At 45.7% G+C, this 20,660-nt stretch overlaps 1 protein-coding gene across 5 annotated transcripts in view; it reads left to right on the forward strand.

Moving 5' to 3' along the window:
• MED12 (mediator complex subunit 12) overlaps positions 1-20,660 on the forward strand; it is a 35,606-nt gene that overhangs the window by 6,323 nt on the left and 8,623 nt on the right. For all 5 annotated transcript variants that reach the window (XM_053955460.1, XM_053955461.1, XM_053955462.1 and 2 more), the window contains exons 8-35: positions 1,609-1,755; positions 2,046-2,145; positions 4,076-4,212; positions 4,976-5,107; positions 5,501-5,627; positions 6,263-6,492; positions 6,920-7,000; positions 7,865-8,038; positions 8,274-8,418; positions 9,329-9,447; positions 9,591-9,734; positions 10,503-10,666; positions 10,810-10,941; positions 11,491-11,718; positions 11,918-12,062; positions 12,343-12,463; positions 13,142-13,243; positions 13,960-14,073; positions 14,341-14,504; positions 17,217-17,396; positions 17,559-17,630; positions 17,908-18,068; positions 18,154-18,315; positions 18,400-18,511; positions 18,731-18,820; positions 19,250-19,359; positions 19,794-19,929; positions 20,205-20,366. In XM_053955460.1, the coding sequence (XP_053811435.1) occupies positions 1,609-1,755; positions 2,046-2,145; positions 4,076-4,212; positions 4,976-5,107; positions 5,501-5,627; positions 6,263-6,492; positions 6,920-7,000; positions 7,865-8,038; positions 8,274-8,418; positions 9,329-9,447; positions 9,591-9,734; positions 10,503-10,666; positions 10,810-10,941; positions 11,491-11,718; positions 11,918-12,062; positions 12,343-12,463; positions 13,142-13,243; positions 13,960-14,073; positions 14,341-14,504; positions 17,217-17,396; positions 17,559-17,630; positions 17,908-18,068; positions 18,154-18,315; positions 18,400-18,511; positions 18,731-18,820; positions 19,250-19,359; positions 19,794-19,929; positions 20,205-20,366 (3,891 nt within the window). The remainder of the gene's footprint in view (positions 1-1,608; positions 1,756-2,045; positions 2,146-4,075; positions 4,213-4,975; positions 5,108-5,500; positions 5,628-6,262; positions 6,493-6,919; positions 7,001-7,864; positions 8,039-8,273; positions 8,419-9,328; positions 9,448-9,590; positions 9,735-10,502; positions 10,667-10,809; positions 10,942-11,490; positions 11,719-11,917; positions 12,063-12,342; positions 12,464-13,141; positions 13,244-13,959; positions 14,074-14,340; positions 14,505-17,216; positions 17,397-17,558; positions 17,631-17,907; positions 18,069-18,153; positions 18,316-18,399; positions 18,512-18,730; positions 18,821-19,249; positions 19,360-19,793; positions 19,930-20,204; positions 20,367-20,660) is intronic.

Here is a 20,660-nt window from a genome sequence, read left to right on the forward strand (position 1 = left end):
TACTCACAGGTGTCTCGCATAGCTGGGAAAGCCTTATAAAAGAAGGGATGAGAAAGAAAGAAAGGGTTATTTCCCATGTGTATATCAATAGCAGGTTTTCATCCAGGAGAGGAAATTATGCCAGAAATGAAAGTGCTTTGTAATTTTGTCAACTCTTAAAAACAAACATCCCCTCATCAGAAAAAAAAAGTTCCCACAGAATAAAAATAAAACAACCCACAACCAAACAGCACACACAAGAAATAGACCCCACTTTAGGGAAGAATGTAGTGGTTTAGGAGTGGTAGCAGGCTGTGCTAGGTGGGATTGATTAAACGTTACATTGCAATAAAAGGGCAAAGTTGCCAACGCCTTACTGATAGATGTTTGAAGAACAGGTGCTGTTGTGACATTGTGGGGTTCAGTCCTTACTGTCCTGTGTCAGGAGAGGCAAGTTCTGTTCAGTGTGTGCATTTGTTCATTATTGTGTTTTTCTCCTTCAAGAGGAGAGTGACTAGGTGAGGTGGGTCCATGCAGGAGTGGAGATCATTTCTTCCAGGGGAGAAAAGACTTGTTAAAGCAGAGAAGGTTCCAGAGAGTGCAGGATACAGCAGGAGTTGGAGAGGAAGAGAGCACAAAATTGTGAATCTGCTGCTCAAGAGAGAAACTTGAGATGAAGGAGCCCTGGCAGGATCAAGAAGCAGTCAGCCAGCTCTCAGAGAAAAAGAAAATTCCTATAGTACAGTTGGCTAAAAGTAAGGATCTTTATAGAAGCAGGGGTTAAAGAGCCATGTAGGGTTATAAATAAACCCTTTGCATTCTTATTAAGTCTTGTTTGCTTTCTGTTGAAGTTTAGAGGGTTTTTTTTCTATTTTCTATGTGATAAAACATGTCTCTAATATAAAAGTCTTGTATTTGGGGAGCTTACTTTAGGGAAAATAGATGAGCATATCTACCTCAAAGGTTTGTCTGATTTGGAGTTCAGACAAAAAGTTTAAACAGTTGACATTGGTAAATGATAGTCTGATCTTTAGTATGTCTCAGTGGAAACAGGTGCATTTCTAAGAATTTCCATAATTCCAAGAATGTACATAATTAACCTTTGCTGAAATGTTCTCAAGATAAACCGATTCTTTGGTTTGAGGGTCTAAAACAGCTTTGTGAGCCAGAAAATGTAGGGGAATATCATAGGAATTGTTTAGTGAAGTTTTGTCTGTGTTTATGTGAGTGTACAAGATCATAAAATAATGAGAATGCATATACCATGGTATTGTTACTATAATAATCAGACTAATGATTATCAAACAAAATGGTTTAATTAATTTAGGTCTGTTATCTCATATTTCTTCTCAGACTTTACGTGCAGTTGTAAGTCACTAATGTAAATGCTGCTTCTGGACCATGAGGGTTGGATTGTGCGTTGGGGGTGTGAGTTTGTATGATCCAAAGGGTTTTTCAGAGCTTAATACAAAAGAAAAAAACCCAACCCACCCAGACAGTAAATATGCTGTATAGAGGCTAATGAGTGCCTGGGCAATATGATAAAGTAGTGGTTAGTTCTGTAGAAATGTAACTTAATTGTTTTGGCCTTTATTTGCTCAGTGACATTGGCTTTTCTGTCTGTTGCAGAGTATCATTTTGTGTTGCCCGAGTGCCCTTGTGTGGCATTATTCCTTGACTGATAGCAGGATAAAGACTGGCTCTCCATTGGACCACCTGCCTATAGCCCCATCCAACTTGCCCATGCCAGGGGGGAATTCAGCCTTTACACAGCAGGTGAGCAGCCTTCAGAAAAGGGAGCTCTTGTGGTTTGGGATAACAGCTGTATCTTAGCTCTTTCAGAATTTTCTTTTCATGTTGTGTGATAAGCAGATCTGGAAGTACTGTCTCAATCCCTGGGAATTAAGTGTCTCATTCTGCTATAAGCCAGATAGTGATGTCCTTGGAAGATGGGCAAAATCTAACTTTAAATAGAATTGCTGTCAATCTCTTTGTTTTCTAATAATTTTGTTCACAGGACTTCTAAGGCATCCTTTTGTATGTTTACACAAGTCCATTGTTTCTAGGTTCGGGCAAAGCTGCGTGAAATTGAACAGCAGATAAAGGAACGTGGCCAGGCTGTGGAGGTTCGCTGGTCATTTGACAAGTGCCAAGAAACCACAGCAGGTAACTTGCTGTAGGTTAAAGTTTCTTTCCCCCTGATCCATGTGCTACTCTGACAAAACTTCTGTCTGGCTATTCTTTTTGATTTTTTCCTATTTACTACTGGTTGTATTTACTGTCAGCAGTAAGATATGGCTCTTCTTTTTTTGCAGAGCAAAATCTTACAGGGGTCGATTTCTTTAGGTATAGGGGGAGTTTCTGTTACTAGGAGCTGAAAATATTTACCAAGGAACTATACTCTTGTCTGTGTGCCATGCTTTCTCCTAAAATCTCCTGTTGGCCCCAGTGAGAGTCAGGGTATTAAGATGGGTGGACCCCTGCCTTACTGGTACAGCTTTCCTTGGGTAGTGAGCCCAAGCCAGTGAGCTCACAGAAACTTCTTATAGAATTGTGGAATGGTCTGGGTTGGAAGAGACCTTAAAAATCAAGTGGTCTCAATTCTCCTGCCATGGGCAGGGACACCTTCCCCTAGATCTGGTTGCTCAGGACCAATCCAGCCTGGCCTTGAACACTTCCAGGAATATGGAGCATCCACAACCTCTCTGGGCAACCTGTGCCACTCTTTCATCACCCTCACAGGGAAGAATTTCTTCTTAACATCTAGTCTGAGTCTCTTCTCTCTCAGTTTAAAACCATTCCCCTTTGTCCTGCCCTTGTAAAAAGTTTCTCTCAAGATTTCTTGTAAGCCTGCCTTAGTGTGATAGGTGACAGATCCTTTTCAGGCTGAACAATCCCAACTGTTCCAGCCTTTCCTCCTAGGAGAGGTGTTCCGTGCCTCTGATCACCTTCATGGCCTCCTCTGGACTCGCTCCAGCAGGTCCATGTCCTTCCTGTGCTGAGGACCCCAGAGCTGGAGGCAGGTGGGGTCTGACCAGAGCGGAGCACAGGGGCAAAATCCCCTCCCTCTTTCCCCTGCTGCCCACAGGGCTTTGGCTGCAGTCCAGGACACACTTGGCTTTCTGGACTGTGAGTGCCCATGGCTGGGTCCTGTCCAGCCTCTCATCCCCCAGCATCCCTGAGTCCTTCTCTGCAGGGCTGCTCTCAATCTGTTCATCCCCCATCCCGGATCAATACTGGGGTTGCCCTGCCCCAGGTACAGCACTTTGTACTTGGCCTTGTTGAACCTCATGAGATTCCCATGGGCCACTGCTGGAGCTTGTCCAGGTCCCTGTGGATGTCATCCATCCTTCAGGACTATCAACCAAACCACTCGGCTTGGTGTCATCTACAGACTTGCTGTGGGTGCACTTGATCTGTGTGTCTGTCACCACTCATCACTGATGTCCATTGGGACTTTGAGCCTTTGGCCACTGCCATCTGGATGTGACTGTCCAACCAGTTTCTCATACACTGAACAGTCCAGCATGCCTAGTGCTGTGTAGGCCCTCACATTGTCAGAAAAAACACTATTTTGACAGCAACACCAGCCGTGGAGCCATGTATTAATAGACTGGGCCCATCTGTTTCTTCCAATGTCGTTGTCTGTAACTGGAAGGATAGAAGAGAAAACAATCTCTGTTCCAGAATCCCTTTCTAATGGTCAGTTCCAAGGTCCTGAAGTCCTTTTTGATTGTCTTTGGATTACACTCGCGACTTCATCTCCTTCTCTGTGGGAGACCAGTACAGTCTGAGGGGTGGACCAGGCTAGGAAGTTTCACAATTTCATGTCCTTAACCTGGGCACCAGGAATGCAAACAGACTTCCCTTAAAGAAGGGTCCATCTGGCAATTGGATAAAGGGTCCAAACCCTTTCTTCCACTTAGAAGAGAATCACCTACAGCTACAACCCATCTTTTCTTCCTTGTGGAGCTGGTCTTGATATGAAATGTAGGCCTTTCTGACCTTAGCTGACCTTGGCAACACATCTGGTGTTGCTCTAGAGTCTGTTGTACCAGGTGCCAAATACACATTTTTCTCCTCTGTTCTCTTCTAGGTTTCACTATTGGCCGTGTATTGCATACCTTAGAAGTTCTGGACAGTCACAGCTTTGAAAGATCTGACTTCAGCAACTCTTTGGATTCCTTGTATAACAGGATATTTGGGCTGGGTCCAACCAAAGACAGTCATGAGGTGCTCTGGGACTTGGCTGCTGGGCCCTGGTCTTGAATTTGGCTGTGTTCTTGTTTATAACCACACTGTTATTGTCCTGTGTCTGCAGAGAGCTGACTAGGTAGTGGCCTTTGGCCAAGAGACATGATCTCCATTGAAAAGGATTGCATGCAGCTCTGCTAGGGAGGTACTAAAATGATAGGGGGGGTTCTGTGCTCTAGAAAGTCCAACAAATACATGTAAGCTTGAGAGAATTCACTGATGAAAGATGTCAGTCTGCATGCCACACTGGTGCTAAGGACTCGTTATGTCAGTATTAGCCTGGTCACATTTTGGGCTGGCTGCTGATTCCTGGGACCTCACAGTCCAGGTTCCTTTTAGCCTGGGAGTTGATGTATTTCTGATGTGTAGGGCCATAGTGCATCCACTACTGCATTGGTTCCTCTAGAGGAGTGGCAGGACTGGCTGTTCATATACTTTGTATGAGGGTGTCGAGAAGTTGTGTAATCACTCAGTGCTGTGATTAGCACTCTATAGATGTGCTGCTGGAAGAGAGATGATTTTCTGAAGCAGTCAGTCTGAAGATTTGTCAGGGGCTGTGGACCTCGCGTTGCAAAATGGAGTCAAAGCAGGAGGGCTCTAGCTTGATATCTGTCCTCCCTGTTAGGAGGAGGGGAATGTAGCAGTCTTCAGGCTCTATTCTATGGGGAGTAGACCCACTGTTATATCTGCTTCCCTCTTCTGCTTGGCTCAGGTTCTCACTGCAGTGCTTCTGTCCCCCCAGATCTCCCCAGACGATGACGCAGTGGTGGCCTTGCTGTGTGAGTGGGCTGTCAGCTACAAACGCTCTGGGCGCCACAGGGCCATGGTCGTGGCCAAACTCCTGGAGAAGCGTCAAGCAGAGATCGAGGCTGAGGTAGGTCCTTATTCCTGGAAGGTTGGGACCAGGAAAGGAGAGCAGAAATTACCTAACTCGTATTACACCGACAGACAAAGGCTGATCAGCACAGTTGCCTCTTGTCACTGGTGCTGCTAATTATGGCATTTGCGCCATCTGACCCAATGTAGGTCATAAATGAGCCTGTGGGATGGTGCATATCCCATTTCTTGGATACATTTGAGGACAGCTGGTTGCAGTGCAGAAGTGCTGACATACTTGGAGGCTGTGCAGTAGCTTACAGAAACTTTTGTGGTGGCTTGCTTATAAGAGCAAGATAGAAAAATTCTCTTGAAGATTTCTTTTTTGAGATATATGGATAGGAAGTTTCTCCTCTGTGTCAGCAGTCAGTACTTTTTTCTGTTTCTGCAGAGATGTGGGGACTCTGAAGTCGTGGATGAGAAGGGCTCCATCTCCTCGGGCTCTCTGTCAGCAGCCAGTGCTCCTGTCTTTCAGGATGTCCTTATGCAGTTCCTTGACACTCAAGCTCCTATGCTAAGTATGTAAATGAGAACTTGTGATCTCTCAGTTTCTAGCTTTCCCTCTCTTGCAAACTTTGAATTTGTGTGCAGTTCTCTTGTGTGTAGGTATTGGGTGTATCTAAATTCTCTATCTGGCTTCCTTGCAACTCGGAGCTTATCTTGGAGAGGGAGGAAAAGCAGCTTGCAGGGCCAGATGACAGAAAGATGATACAGAGGGACTTCTGTTAACAGAGCATTGGCCAAGGATAAATGAGTTTAATCAGGAATTACTTCAGGCTGGGAACTAAAGGGAGGTTTTTAACTGGTGACAGAGCTCTGTCTCTGATGGGAAGTTCTGCAAACAGGTTAAGGGGGATAGGATAACAGGTCTGAACGATGCAGGCAGCTGTTTGTACACCCAGGAATAGCACTTCTAGGCTAAAGTCCAGTGCCTCTGGGCTGTGACACTGGAGAGATTTTGACTTACTTAATTGCTAATTTTTGAAACTGGAGTTTCTGCTTTTAGTCCCTGCTGTAATCTCAGAACTGTGTATCAGTCACTGTGTGGAAATCTCAGGAAATGCTTTCCCTTGCCCTAGGTTAGGAGGCTGGTGTTGCTTAGAGTGGTGCAGAACTACTCAGATAGCCCTGATTGTCTGTGTTGTCCTTTCAGCTGATCCTGGGAAGGAAAATGAGAAGGTGGAGTTCTTTAATCTGGTGCTACTGTTCTGTGAGCTAATCCGACATGATGTCTTCTCCCACAACATCTACATGTGCACGCTCATCTCCCGGGGTGATCTCGCCATGGATTCTCATGGGCCTCGCCCTCCCTCACCCTTTGATGACCCTGCTGAGGAACATGACAGGAAAGAGGCAGAAGGAAGCAGTGGCATCAAGCTGGAGGTGAGAGCATGAGCACCATGGCCCTCCTGTACATCTCTGTGTTGTGCTTGCCTGTTTTACCAGTTTTGCAGCCTCCTTGCTGTTGCCTGCTGGAGAATGTACCACTGACTCCTGGTCTTCCTTCCCCCAATTTATTTCCTTAGCGTTTCAATTTAAGGTTATGTTCTAAATGACTGGAAAGGACCTGCAGATTGCAGAAGGGTGGATAGGAAAATCTTGCTCGATACAGAGCAGCATATCATGAGGTACTGTGCTGTGTGAGGCCTGTCCATAATATTTGAGGTGTATCAGGCTCCAACTTGCCAGGCACCATGGGTGTGGTGGCATACTGCTGTCACTGTCCAACATGGACGTCAATGTAGTCAACAAATATTCTCTTGTTCCCTGATGCATCACTGAGATGTAAAGCTACTCTGTCTGTTCCCAGGACACAGGTCTGTCAGAGCCCATGGACATTGACCACAACCCCAGCATGCTCTTTGATGACATGGAAAAGACAGACTTTTCGGTACGTTCCAGCATTTCCTGTTACTCAGTAAGTAGGGTCAGTGTGTTGTAGTGAACCCAGGAGCAGCATGTGCCTTGCTTTTGTGTATCTCCTGGAAGTGGCTGGGTTGGAAGGCAGTTCACATTGCAAAAGGCCCATATAACCTATTTATGTAGCTTGGTGTTCATCAAAGCAGAGTGAGTCCCAGTTGTTCCTGGGACCTCTTATGCTCTGGCTACTGCCAGCCCAGTGTTTGGGCAGGGTAGGAAGTGGGCTGCTTGGAAGTGGATGGGAAATGAATGACCATGATAGCATCAGATTGGGAGTGACCAGTTGCAGAAGTTTTTTTGATCCTGGGAGAAGACACTAGTCTGCTTTCATCCTTCCGTGTGGCCTTCATTACTATTTCAGGTTTACAGTTCTTCATATCTGTGGACATAGTTCATGGTAGCAGAACACTTTGAAGCACTTAGCAGTAAAATTAACTCGTGGTGCTTGAAAAATCCCTGAGTACCTACGTCTATCCAGCTATCTCTGACCTTTTAAAGTACATGTCAGGCAAGTGTGATGTAAAGCTATATGCTTTCCCAGGATCCTCACTTCTGTGGAAGGGGCTGTTTCCAAAATGCTAAGCCATTAATTTATTACTTCTACTGTGTTATTTCCTCTTGTGTTTAACTTAATATACAACACGGGCCAGAAGCAAAAACAGGAATAGTGTCTTGGCACATTATCTTGGTTTTTGCCTTAAGAACTGGCTGTTTTTCCAACCCTTCATTTTCCTCCTCCTTTTTAGGCCTGAGCAGAAGTACGTTCCTTCAGCAATCTTTACTGTTGCATGACCATGTTACCTAACAACATTTTCTTGTTCTTATGTCTCCCCAGATGTTTTCTCCACCAATGCATTGTGAATCTAAAGCCAGCCCTTCCCCTGAAAAACCAGATCCTGAAAAGGAAGCAAAGACTCTGCTGAAGGATAAGTCTGTGGAAGGAATGCTAGCATCGCTATATGACCAGCCTCGGCACATCCAGTATGCAACACACTTCCCTATTCCTCAGGTACAAGACCTGCTCCTATGTGCTCCCCTCTTGCTGCCCTTGTCATGAGGCTGCTGTCTCTCCCTACTGTGGCTGGCTAAGGAGCAGTCCTGCTTTTCTGGATGGCTCTTTGCTTACTCCCAGAGAAGCTTCTGAGATGAAGGTTTTCTTTTTCTTTCAGAGATGCAGATGTGAAACAAGATTAAAACATTCAGCCTTGTAGTTGCTAATGCAGTTGTCTCTTTTGGTTCTCCAGGAGGAGTCATGCAGTCATGAGTGTAACCAAAGGCTGGTAGTTCTTTTTGGGGTTGGAAAACAACGGGATGATGCTCGGCATACAATCAAGAAAATAACCAAAGACATTCTAAAAGTCTTAAACAGAAAGAGCACTGCAGAGACAGGTTAGTAGAGCTTGAGACACTCCTTTTTGAAGTAAGAGCATCTTTCCAGTTGGCTGATTCCCTTGTCTGTTGTCTCACAGTGAAAGGATTTTACGCAATCTACAAGATCTGGTAAGAGGCACTAGTGAATGAGTCTGGAATGGTGCTCTGTTTTCAAACATACTAACCAGCAAGTAAGACAATTGGTTTCCTGCTGGCAATGTCTGTTTAATTAACTTGTCTTCAGAAGAGAATTGAGTCATATAAGGGTCAGAGTGAGACCCTGGCCAAACCTTTGGCTTTTTATATTTTATTCTATTTATTCTTGCATTCAGATCCTTGTACAAGAAGCAGAAAACACTTTGCCAATGTGTATTTGGCAAAGACTTTACTAAATGTATTGTTCCGTTACTCTTCAGGCATGTACTAAATGCGTAGGATAGGAAATTTGGATAGCTGGGTCAAAATCAACAGAAAGCATCTGATGTCCAACAGCTGAGAATCTGGCTACATTTTTTCTTTCTTAGTCTGATGCTTGAAAGGCAACTTAACATGTGGTGAAAGGATGATGCTTTAAAATATGGAGTGCTCTGACAAATAAACTTTTGTGGCTGAGCATCTTCAGTCCAGAATGCCTGTTCTCATCAGAGAATAGGTATCTTTCCAAATCAAGACAGAAGGATACTCCAAGGAGTACTTTCATTTGGGATAAACTTGATGTTTGCCCTACTGTCATTCTTAGGTTAGGGATTCCTTTTTTTTTTTTTAATTAAAGATAGTCCTTATCAACTTAAGGTCTAGGACTCAGGCTTTTTGCCTGTGCTTCATGACAGGGGCTGATCTTGCTGGGGAACTGTCAGAAGCTGATGTTTAAATCCTCTAGTGAGGAAAGCAGAAAAATACTGTTTTCTGATGTGTTCAACTTTGGTAGGTGGGGAGGAAGGCCAGAAGAGGAAAAAGAGCAAGCCAGAAGCATTCCCAACAGCTGAAGATATCTTTGCAAAGTTCCAGCACCTTTCTCACTTTGATCAGCACCAAGTGACATCTCAGGTATGAAAATTTGAAGACTGCTGTCCTTCTTGGGCCCTGACTGTATCCATTTGTATTACTGAGAGCAGCTTCCTGGAAGGAGATGAGCCTGCTGAGGGACTTCTGGAGGGGAAGATAGACTCTGTGTTGTCTTGCACTTGCAGGTATCTCGTAATGTCTTGGAACAGATCACCAGCTTTGCTTTGGGAATGTCATACCACCTGCCTCTGGTGCAGCATGTGCAGTTCATATTTGACTTGATGGAGTATTCACTCAATATCAGTGGTCTTATCGACTTTGCCATCCAGGTAAGAGCAGAATGCTCAGGTGCTCCCTGGGGAGGGGTTTGTCCACCTGAGAGGCAGCAGATCTGTGCTGTGATAGTTGTTGGCCTGCTCTGGTCATCGCTGGGGACGCTCTGACCAGTGCCATGGAGGTGGTCAGATTATAATGGTCATTGTGATACTTCTGGGCTGCAGCTATTAGGAATAGGTTGTCTGCGGCAGATAGTCTTGCATGTTCTGTTCTGAGGATTATTCTTCCAAGGCTTTGGGCTTGTTTCCAAAGGACTTGCATTGCATCTCTGTCCCTGGTTGCAGCAGGACCTTGTTCTGAGTGAGAAGGGGGTTGTCTGTCCCTGGCACCTTGCCTACCTTGCTCCCCTGGAAAGATCCTTGGCACATGGCAGCTCAAGCTGCCTTCTGGATCCTGCTAAAATCCTGTTGCTGTTTCTGCAGCCTGTACCAGGTGTCTCCTGAAGCCTAGCTGATGGAATTGTGGCTGTTAGCCTGGAAAGGATATCAGAGTGAGACTTAATGCAGGACAGAACTACCAATAAGCTGCTTAAAACTGCCTGTGGCCATATCACAATTACCCTCTGATACCTAAGCCCTGACAGCCCCTTGTACTGCCTGAGACATTTTGCCAACTGTTCTGGGGTGCATCCCTAAGCAGAAAGTGCCTGGCAGTGCCTTTCCTGGCAGGTCCTGTAGGCTGTGGGTTTGGTGTGCCTCCTCCCTTTCTGACCATACCTTACCCCTGTGGCTGTTGAAGGGTTTTTCTGTCATTGGGTGCAGTTGCTGAATGAACTGAGCGTGGTGGAGGCAGAGCTGCTGTTGAAATCCTCCGACCTTGTTGGCAGCTATACTACCAGCTTGTGCCTGTGCATCGTGGCTGTGCTGCGGCACTACCACTCCTGCCTTATCCTGAACCAGGACCAGATGGCTCAGGTCTTTGAAGGGTAAGGGCATCTCCCCCTCTCTGTGTGTAAGGAAGCAGTGTGTGTGCTGGGGGTTCCTAAGGGGTATGGACTATATCCTTCCTAAAAGGCAGCTACTTGGTGCCTGAGGGCTCAGCTCACTTTTTTTTTTTGTCTCTCTGCAGTCTGTGTGGGGTGGTGAAACATGGCATGAACCGCTCAGATGGCTCCTCAGCAGAGCGCTGTATCCTGGCCTATCTCTATGACCTGTATACCTCCTGCAGTCACCTCAAAAGTAAATTTGGGGAGCTCTTTAGGTGAGTCTGATGCAGCTGAGGTGCAGTGGGTACTGCCCACTATAGCACCTTGAGTTCAACTTTGCTTTTGATCTTGTTTGATGGGATTGCTCCTAAGAAATTCCTTGTTTGGAAAGGAATGGAGAACAGAGCAAGGAGCATCATTAGGCCCCTCTTTATGTCATGGTACAACTGTGCCTTGTGGTTTGGGGCAGCAAACTCTAAAGAGTGTATAGTGGATTTAGGCCCAAAGGAGGGTGAGTGGATAAATTACCATAGGTTTCAAATTACTTACAAGGAGCTGAGTCTCCCCCCCGCCCCTGAATAGGAGTACTGATAGAAATTTTGTAAACTTCTGGTTGATGTGGAAAATAAACTGAATGTTCAACAAGTCTTAGAATGCAAGCACAGAAAGGAATGAATAGAAAATAACAAATTTGTTGGTCTTTATTGGTACACAGGGATCTTGAGTTTCAACGTGTTCTTTCCCAGAGAGGGTTTGCCTTTGCTCACTAGAGTTCAGTGGCCGCTTAGTTTTTTGTGTCCTAACCACTCTTCTGTCCTGTTTAGTGACTTCTGCTCCAAGGTGAAGAACACAATCTATTGCAATGTTGAGCCATCTGACTCCAACATGCTATGGGAACCAGAGTTCATGATTGACACCATTGAAAATCCATCTGCACATAACTTTACGTACACCAACCTGGGCAAGAGCCTCAATGAGAACCCAGCCAATCGCTACAGTTTTGTCTGTAATGCACTGATGCATGTGTGTGTGGGACACCACGATCCTGACAGGTGAGAGGCAGAGCTTTCATGGTTCTACTGAGAAAGTACATTCTTTAGGTGAGGGTAAGAAACCAGTGGCCATATCTTGGCTGTACTGGGGTGTGAAGAAGGGGAAGCCAAGGCTGGGGTCCTTTAGAAAATCACTGACCTGATGGCATGCATGAGTAGCAAAGCTGACCCTCTGCTTTTTTCATTATTTATTTAACAGGGTGAACGACATTGCTATCCTGTGTGCTGAGCTAACTGGCTACTGCAAGTCTCTAAGTGCCGAGTGGCTGGGTGTGCTCAAAGCTTTGTGCTGTTCCTCCAATAATGGGACCTGTGGCTTCAATGATCTCCTCTGCAATGTTGATGCAAGTGCAAATATTCAAAAGGGGAAAAGGAATTGAAGCAGGAGTGGAGGGATCCCTTGGGAGAAGGCAAAAGTGAACAAGGGATGGAGGCTTTGTCTTCTGAGGGCAGGGAAAAGGCTTTGAATGCCAGGGGCTGCCATTGGTGTTTGTTGCAGCCTGGGCAGACCATGGACACTGACCAGGTGTTATGGGCCCTTCTGCCATCCAGCTCCTAGGAATTGCTGACAGAGGCAATGAGGTAGAAGCTGTTTGGATCACTGGCTGATCTCCTCTCTTTCAGGTCAGTGACTTATCTTTCCATGATTCCTTGGCCACCTTTGTTGCCATTCTCATTGCCCGGCAGTGCTTGCTGCTGGAGGACCTGATTCGCTGTGCTGCTATCCCCTCACTCCTCAATGCTGGTAAGTGCATCCCTGCACAAACCTGTCTTACTCTCAGTTCTGACCCAAACACTTGTGCTTAATGTATACTTGGTGAACTCTAGAGTTGTGAAACATGCCTCTAATACTTCTTTTATACTTAATAACTGAATGTGGTGCTTTAGAGAATTTTGGGCCTTTTGATTTCTGTCAAAAAGTGGTTGTGCTAAGGTTTTTCACCGCCCTGCTCTCTTGAGTTTGCGTACAAGCTGAAATAAACATGGGGAGCTGTTATCAGCCTCACTGTGTGACCATTGTACTCAGCTCTGAACTCCAGAAGTATGCCTCCCACTGATAATAATGTTCAGCTTAGCATTTTGGCTAGAGCAGCCGGCTGGGCTTACAGCACCTGTGCCACTGCCTTACTCTGCCACCAGCCTTCCTATTTCTGCTCTGGAGATTGTAGCATCCAGACTCTTGACAGGGTGAAGTTGGAAAGATGGAGCAAGCAGAATGCAGTGCATGTCGCTGGGGATAATACTGAGGGATTTGTTTGCTTGCATGTTAACTGCTGCTCATGCTCCATATTTGTAAATACTGTAAGGCTGCTGCAGCTTCTCGGCTGGCTGCTCCAGGGCAGCACACTGTGAATAGCTTTTGGATTGAGAGTCAGCTGTCCTGGTGCTTAAGAAATCTCAGTTGTCTCTTTTCTTTACATAGCCTGCAGTGAACAGGACTCAGAACCAGGAGCACGTCTGACCTGCCGGATTTTACTCCATCTGTTTAAGACTCCACAGCTGAACCCATGCCAGCAAGATGGCAGTAAGTGAATGAACCTAGAGCCTTTCTTTATTGTCAAAGTACTAAGGCTCTTGCACACCAAGGAGAGATATGAGACCTTATGGTTAGAGATCGTAACCTGCTTGCTTTGAATAAAGCAGGCAAAGCCTGATGCACTTTCTTCATAGGACAAAGAACAGTGTCCTTCCATTTATGTCACTCCATGGTAGCCAGGCACTGGGGAGAAGGTTCTTGGAGGCAGAAAACCAGACAGTAGAGGTGGCCTTGCTGTCACTAAGCCATTAGAGTAACGATCACTTCTTCTTTTGTGTCTTGAGCTTTGTATAGCCTCATAACTTGGTGCCAGAAGCTGCTGTTTTACAGCACTCCCTTTTTGTGTGATGATGGAAACATTCCAGGAAGCTCTGTTCTTGGCTTCTCACCAGTATCCTGATAGCTCAGATTTCTAAATCCAGCTTGTATTTTAGGTCTAGGGTACTGTTGGAGCTTGGAGTTCATGACACAGGCTCTGCACCCCATTTGGATTTCATGGTTCAGTTGTCACAATGTGATTGGCACTATGCTTCTTGAAACTTAATTAAATGGGCCCCATGTTACAGTTAGGAAAGGAACTGGCCTCGGGATTCTCTGAGCTGGATTTTATGGTACTTGCTGGCACTGGCATAATTCAGGCAGCTCTGGAGCCCTTGCCTTTCTCTCTTGCTAAGTATTGCCTTTCGCCTTTGTCCTCTTTGCAGACAAACCCACTGTGGGAATCCGCTCTTCCTGTGACCGTCACTTACTGGCAGCTTCCCAAAATCGTATTGTGGATGGAGCAGTCTTTGCAGTGCTGAAGGCTGTCTTTGTTCTGGGTGTGTACCTGTGTTAGCCTCAACATATAACCATGCTTTTCAGGGGAGTGGGAGAACAGCACTGTATTGTTTGTGTTGGCTGTGCATAAGGCCAGAGGAGATCTGTTCTGGTGGATATGTGATGTGTCTGTAGCTGTAAACATGCTTTGAGTCTCCTGGCTGCAGAGAGGTCACTGATCACGGGGAGAGTTTACAGAATCTCAGGATGTTTTTTGAGTCAGACTTTGTGGTTAGAGTTGTTGGATAACACTTGTGCTTTCCTTTTAGGAGATGCAGAGCTGAAAGGCTCTGGCTTTTCCCACCCGGGAGGTGTTGATGATCTCATGGATGATGAGCTGGGCACCAGGAAGGCTGGTGGCCGGGTAGTAACTGTAGAAACAGCCAGCTTGGATATTTATGCCAAGTATGTACTGAGGAGTATATGTCAACAGGTGAGTCTGTCCCATCTCTAGGTGTGTCCTTATCCCTTCTGCAGACAGTTACATCTCACACGCCTTTCTTCAGGTTGGGTTTGGCAGGTATTTCTTGGAAAGATCAGTGAAGAACCTGCAATGCTTCTGTCATGTGACAGTACTGAGGATTGCTCACTGCTAGCAAAACACAGACACAAGCAGTGCTCAAGAATTAGGTGTTGCAGTATGCAGGGACTGCATCCCCTTTGCTTTGGCAACAGCACAGGGCTCCTGTCCAAGGAGGGGAGTGCTGGGAGTGGTAAGCTGAGATGTGTGCTGAAGGCAAAGAACAAGAATGACAGACAGATGGTTTATTAAAACGATAAATGGTGTCTTTCAGGATGCTGCCTAAGTGTTGCTTGCAGCTAGGCTGTTAATGTATCCCTGGGCTTTGCATTACTCTGATTAGTTAATTAAAACAATGACAACAAAAGCCTTTTGCTTAGCCTAATCTGACAGCACCAGTATTTCTATTCCTTTGTGGAAAATTGACTCTTGAGGAGCTGAAACCTGGCTAATAATGTTGCAGAGCAGAGTGGCCATGCTGTATGAAAATGGATGTTGAAAGGTATCCTTAGCCTCGGTTATAAGTTTATTCTCTCAGCAGGAAAGATGTGGTGTTACAATCTGAAACCTGTTTTTTATATTACTAATGTGTAAACCCACAATTAGTGCTGTGTGTTGTCCTCATGCTATTGTTTATTAATTGGCTGACTGCATAGCAATGTTACCAGCTTACCAAAAAGGAATTGGAACCACCTATTTTTAAATATAAATTCAACATTCTTGATATCACTGGAACCTGACTGTAGCATTTACAGAAGTAGATATTCCCTTGCTGATCAAAGTCTATATAGGAAGGACAAAGTCTATATAGGAAGCAAGTGGAGGTGTTTGTGCACAGCAGGGAGTAGCAGTGTCAGGTATCACTGCTCATACCAGCTGTTGGCAGCACTGATTATGTAGAAGTAAGCGTTCCGGCAAACACCCGTGAGTTACCACCACCAAATTGTGCCAGAGCTCCTGCAGGCTTCCTGCAGCTGTAAAGGGCTGATAAAATGCTGTGTTTAATATTAGCACCTCTTCTGTGAGCAGTGAACTGGCACTATCAATGCCCTAAATTGTAGGTTGTGGTTTCTCAGTCTCAGGTATATATTTTATAATAGATTTCATTGTGAGGGGATTAGGAAAAGGAACAGATTATAATTAAAGGTTTTTTTGATAGAATCATAGAATGGTTTGGGTTGGAATGGATCTTAAAGATCATGAGCCGGGCCACCTTCACTATTTCAAGTTGCTCAGGGCCCTATCCAACTTGGCCTTAAACACTCCCAGGGATGGGGCATCCACAAGTTCTCTGGGCAACCTGTTCCAGTGCCCACCTTTCAAACCTGTCCAAGTCCCTCTGGATGGCATCCCTTCCCCTCCAGCTTGTCTTTCATTTGTCTTTATACCAATAAAGTGGATTGAAAATGAAGTCTGAGTTCTTGTAAGAAGCTGAGCAAATGATAAAAAGAGTCTTCCCAAGGAAATGTGTATTACTTAGGCAAGAAAGAGAAGATTATTATCAAGATATTGTGATGTAGCAACACTGAAGGGGGAAATGCAATGGGCAGTGGAGAGATCAAGACATCTCATGTGCAAACTTAATCTGGAATGAAGATAATGATCTAGGCTGGGTTTCACAAGGATTTCAAACCAGTGTTTTGACCCTTTCAGTCTTTGTGCTTCGGTGCTTAGTTTGCTACCCACTGCTGAAGGGTCTTTCCAGCTTTCTAGGCATAGCATAATGAACTGGATCCTCATCTCTTCTTTTGTTGTCACTTCTCAGTGGAACAATTCTCTGATCAGGCTTCCTCTGCAGATGCAGAAGTGCTTATACAGCAGTCCTCTGTTGATTTTAATTTAATGAATTTGCCTAATTTTAAGTATGAAAAATTTCTGCACTAACAAATGCTGCAGGTTAACTATAAATTGGGTGAAGTACCTACCTCATGTTTGGAAATTGCTGCCCTTATTATTAGCATACATTTAGGGAGCATCAACTGAAATCAAGAGGCTGACAATAATAGTTTTCTGTCTACCTTCTCATAATATGTGACTTTATAAGGGGCTTGCATCCAGTCAGTCACTTTCCTTTCCAGAGTCTGAGAAGTTAAGTAATTGGTTTTTACTAAGTTTGGCAGTGTGTTTTCCGTCACTATTTGAGAATTAAGGTGTGTGCTTTTCCCCAAGACATGATCTGGTTTAGTGCTAGCTGCAACCCTGAGTTACCTAACTTAGGACAGTTCCAGAGCTTTGTTGTGCTGGAAATAGACTGAACAATTTTAAGTGATCCCTTCTGATCTTCTGAGCCCAAGTGGCAGTGTTGAGGAAGCCTGGACACGGTAGTGACTGTGTACTGTTAAATCACACCAATATCTTCTCAAAAGAAAGAGCAACTACTGTGTTTCATTACTGCTGACTTGTCAAAGTTTGTTTCCTCTGTTCTGATTACTGTGCTGTGCCTGACGCCTGCTGAATGAGGATAGTACAGTTCATGAAGAGAAATGATTATCAGGCATAACTGCATACTAATAAGGCTTTTATGATTTTGCTGTGTTCCGTGCATCTCTCTAAGACTGAAAGCAGGGGTGTTGGTTTGGAATCAGACATCAGTTTGACTGTGCTGACTCTGCCTTCGTCTTGCAGGAGTGGGTAGGAGAACGATGTCTGAAGTCTCTCTGTGAAGACAGCAATGACTTGCAGGATCCTGTCCTGAGCAGCACACAGGCCCAGAGACTGATGCAGCTGATTTGTTATCCACACCGGCTCCTGGACAATGAGGAGGGAGAAAATCCTCAGCGGCAAAGGATTAAACGCATCTTACAGGTGCAGGCTGCTGGCAGAATCTGAGTGTCCTAGTAATCACCTCGTGTAAATGCAGCCCTCTGAGGGTCTGACACTCGTTATGGTGGGACCTGAGGGTGTGGGTTGGTGTAGTCTGAACTGAGATAAGGAATTACGTGAAGTGTGTATGTGTGTGCATTACAGAATTTGGACCAGTGGACCATGAGGCAGTCCTCGCTGGAGCTGCAGCTCATGATCAAACAGACAGCAAGCAATGTGAGTTTCTGCTCAGAGGGGATCATACAGGGGAGGATGAAGTGGCTGCTTGTGAGTCAGTGGGGAGGTGGCCTGGCATAAGTGGAGATAGGGAGAAAGTAAACAGTGAGGGAGCCAGGCTGTGGAGGCCAGGCACAAGAAGGAAGCAATGAGTCTGAGACCCCAGAAGCAGCAGCCATGGCAAAGTTAGCAAACTGAGTTTGTACCGAGTTGAAATGTGGAAGCAGTAGGTGCTCTCAGAGAAGGACTTGACTGTCTTTTTCTTCCTTACATCCAGGAGATGAACTCCTTGTTAGAAAACATAGCCAAGGCCACCATTGAGGTATTCCAGCAGTCAGCAGAGACCAGCTCTGCTAGCTGTACTGGTAATGGAGTCAACAATATCAGTAGCTCGACAAGTGCTACACCTGCCAGCAACAAATCCAAACCTATCCTCAGGTAGGTGTAGAACCAGCATGCAGCATTCCTGTAGACAACTCTTAAATTGCATTGCAAACAGCTTTCCTCTCCTGTGTTGTCACAGCTCCCTGGAGAGATCAGGAGTGTGGCTGGTGGCCCCTCTGATTGCCAAGCTTCCAACATCAGTGCAGGGCCACGTGCTGAAAGCTGCTGGAGAAGAGTTGGAGAAAGGACAGCATTTAGGGTCATCATCCCGCAAAGAGCGGGACCGCCAGAAACAGAAGAGGTGAGTCCAGGGGAAAGGGCAGGCAGTGTTTGCTGTGCTGCTCCCCCAGCCTGGCAGTACAGCTCCTTCTCTGTTCTCTCACAGTATGTCCCTCCTGAGCCAGCAGCCGTTTTTGTCACTGGTGCTGACATGCTTGAAAGGTCAGGATGAGCAGCGGGAAGGCCTTCTCACCTCTCTGTACAGTCAGGTCCAGCAGGTAGGGGTCTTGTTTCTCCCCTCACTTTCCTCAGGAGCTTGCTCCTCCAGCAGACAGGCTCGGGAGCATGGCCTCAGGATGTTGCTTGTCTTACCCTCTTTGGTATAGGGAGCTTGAGCTGACCATTTCTGAGTCACCAGACAGTGAATGGTACAAGCTGCTCTCTCTAAGCTTCAGCATACAGCTGGTGAGGTTTGTCCTCTCTTCTGTATTTCTTAGATTGTTACAAATTGGCGAGAAGATCAGTACCAAGATGACTGCAAAGCCAAGCAGCTGATGCATGAGGCCTTGAAACTGCGGCTGAATTTGGTGAGCAGTTGAAGAAAAAGAGCTTAACCATCTGGGGTGAAGAGTTGTCTGCCTTTTTTTCCTTTGGAACAAGCACACACTGCAGGGTCTATATATGTCCTGAGGCAAGGAAGTAGGAGAGACACTTGTGCTGCTTCTTGGTCTTGGGCCCTGAGTAGGACAGGGTGCATAAATAAACTCCCTTGCTCTGTTTCAGATTTCAGGATGAAATCCAGAGACTTGGTCTCTTTTGTAGATGTGCCTTCCCCTTTGAATGCCTTTGCAGCCCACAGCACTACTACTTGCATCTGAGGTTTGGCCGCTGAGAGCAGTCTCCCTCCGCTCTCAGTAGGAATTAAGCTCCTTTAAACTCTGGTTTAAGCTCCTTTCTCACTTCAAAATCGCACTGTTTTTTGATGTCCTTGTGACTAAATTCCCTTTCTCTGCCAGGTGGGAGGAATGTTCGACACAGTCCAACGCAGCACACAACAGACAACTGAATGGGCTGTGCTTCTCCTGGACATCATCAGCAGTGGCACTGTGGACATGCAGTCAAACAAGTAACTTGGAGTTCGACTTCTGCTCTATACACTTCCCAAGGGAGGCAGTTGTTAGCATGGCTCTGTTTCTCAGCTGGCTGTTTCTCTAGATGACCTGTCAGAAGTGACAGCTGAAAGAGGCTTCAGAATAATAGCAGGCTGCAACTTAGATCCTGATAGCCATATTCAGAACAAACTTGGCTTTCCAGATGCAGAGAGATATCAGAGGAGTCCAGTCTTAATCTGTGATACTGCACCTAACTCAAGTGGGAGTAAAACTCAAGTGTGGTATATAAGGAAGGAAAATGAGGATTAGTGGGGGAGGTTATTCTGAAGACTGACACTTCTAAATGTGGGTGGAAGTCTTGACAATCTAATAGTGTTTAGTGTTGCAGCGATGGCAGAGGCTTTTTATCAGCTTTTCAGGTGACTGACCTTTCTGCTCTCACCAACAGTGAGCTCTTCACCACCGTGCTGGACATGCTGAGTGTTCTCATCAATGGCACCCTGGCTGCTGATATGTCCAGCATCTCTCAGGGCAGCATGGAGGAGAACAAGCGGGCATACATGAATCTTGTCAAGAAACTCAGGGTGAGGGACACCAGGCCCTGTATGGGGACCATAGCATGTTGTGTTGTGGTTGTTCAGCTATGCAGATTTACCTGTGTCTCATGAACAGTGCCAGTCCTGTTTCTGCTGTTTAGATGAAGTAGTGAGGGTGGCCCCTATGACTCTGTAGGCCTGAAGGGTGTAAAGGTGAGAAGTAATGCAGGGATGATGGAGGCCAAAACCAGAAGAGGCATAGGTGGGTTTTAGATGGTTTTTCCTGAAAAATTCTTCAAGTCCTCTTTGTTCCACTTGTGCAGAAGGAGCTGGGGGACCGTCAGTCTGACAGCCTGGAGAAAGTGCGGCAGCTACTACCGCTTCCCAAGCAGACCCGAGATGTCATCACCTGTGAACCTCAGGGATCCCTCATTGACACTAAAGGCAATAAAATAGCTGGCTTTGATTCCATCTTCAAGAAGGAGGTAAATGAAGCATTTTTGTCTGTATCACAGCTCCTGAGTGCAGGTGTCACCTTGTCCTCTGATGCCTTAAGTTTGCACAGCTTGGCAGGCATCTGTATGCAGTGCCTCATTCCCTGCTTTATTCCCTGTTTCTCTTCCTTGAAGTGGCTGGCTGCACACATAACCATGTCCAAAAAGGGCAAAGCTGGGGTGTTAATGCTTGGTGATAGCATGCTGCTGTGACCTGAGATGTTAACTAAATTTGGGAGTTGTATTTATGGTTATATGAAGTGTAAAGAGAAACAGATAATCCCT

Source organism: Vidua chalybeata, chromosome 14 (assembly GCF_026979565.1).
Source record: "Vidua chalybeata isolate OUT-0048 chromosome 14, bVidCha1 merged haplotype, whole genome shotgun sequence".
Lineage (NCBI taxonomy): Eukaryota > Metazoa > Chordata > Aves > Passeriformes > Viduidae > Vidua > Vidua chalybeata.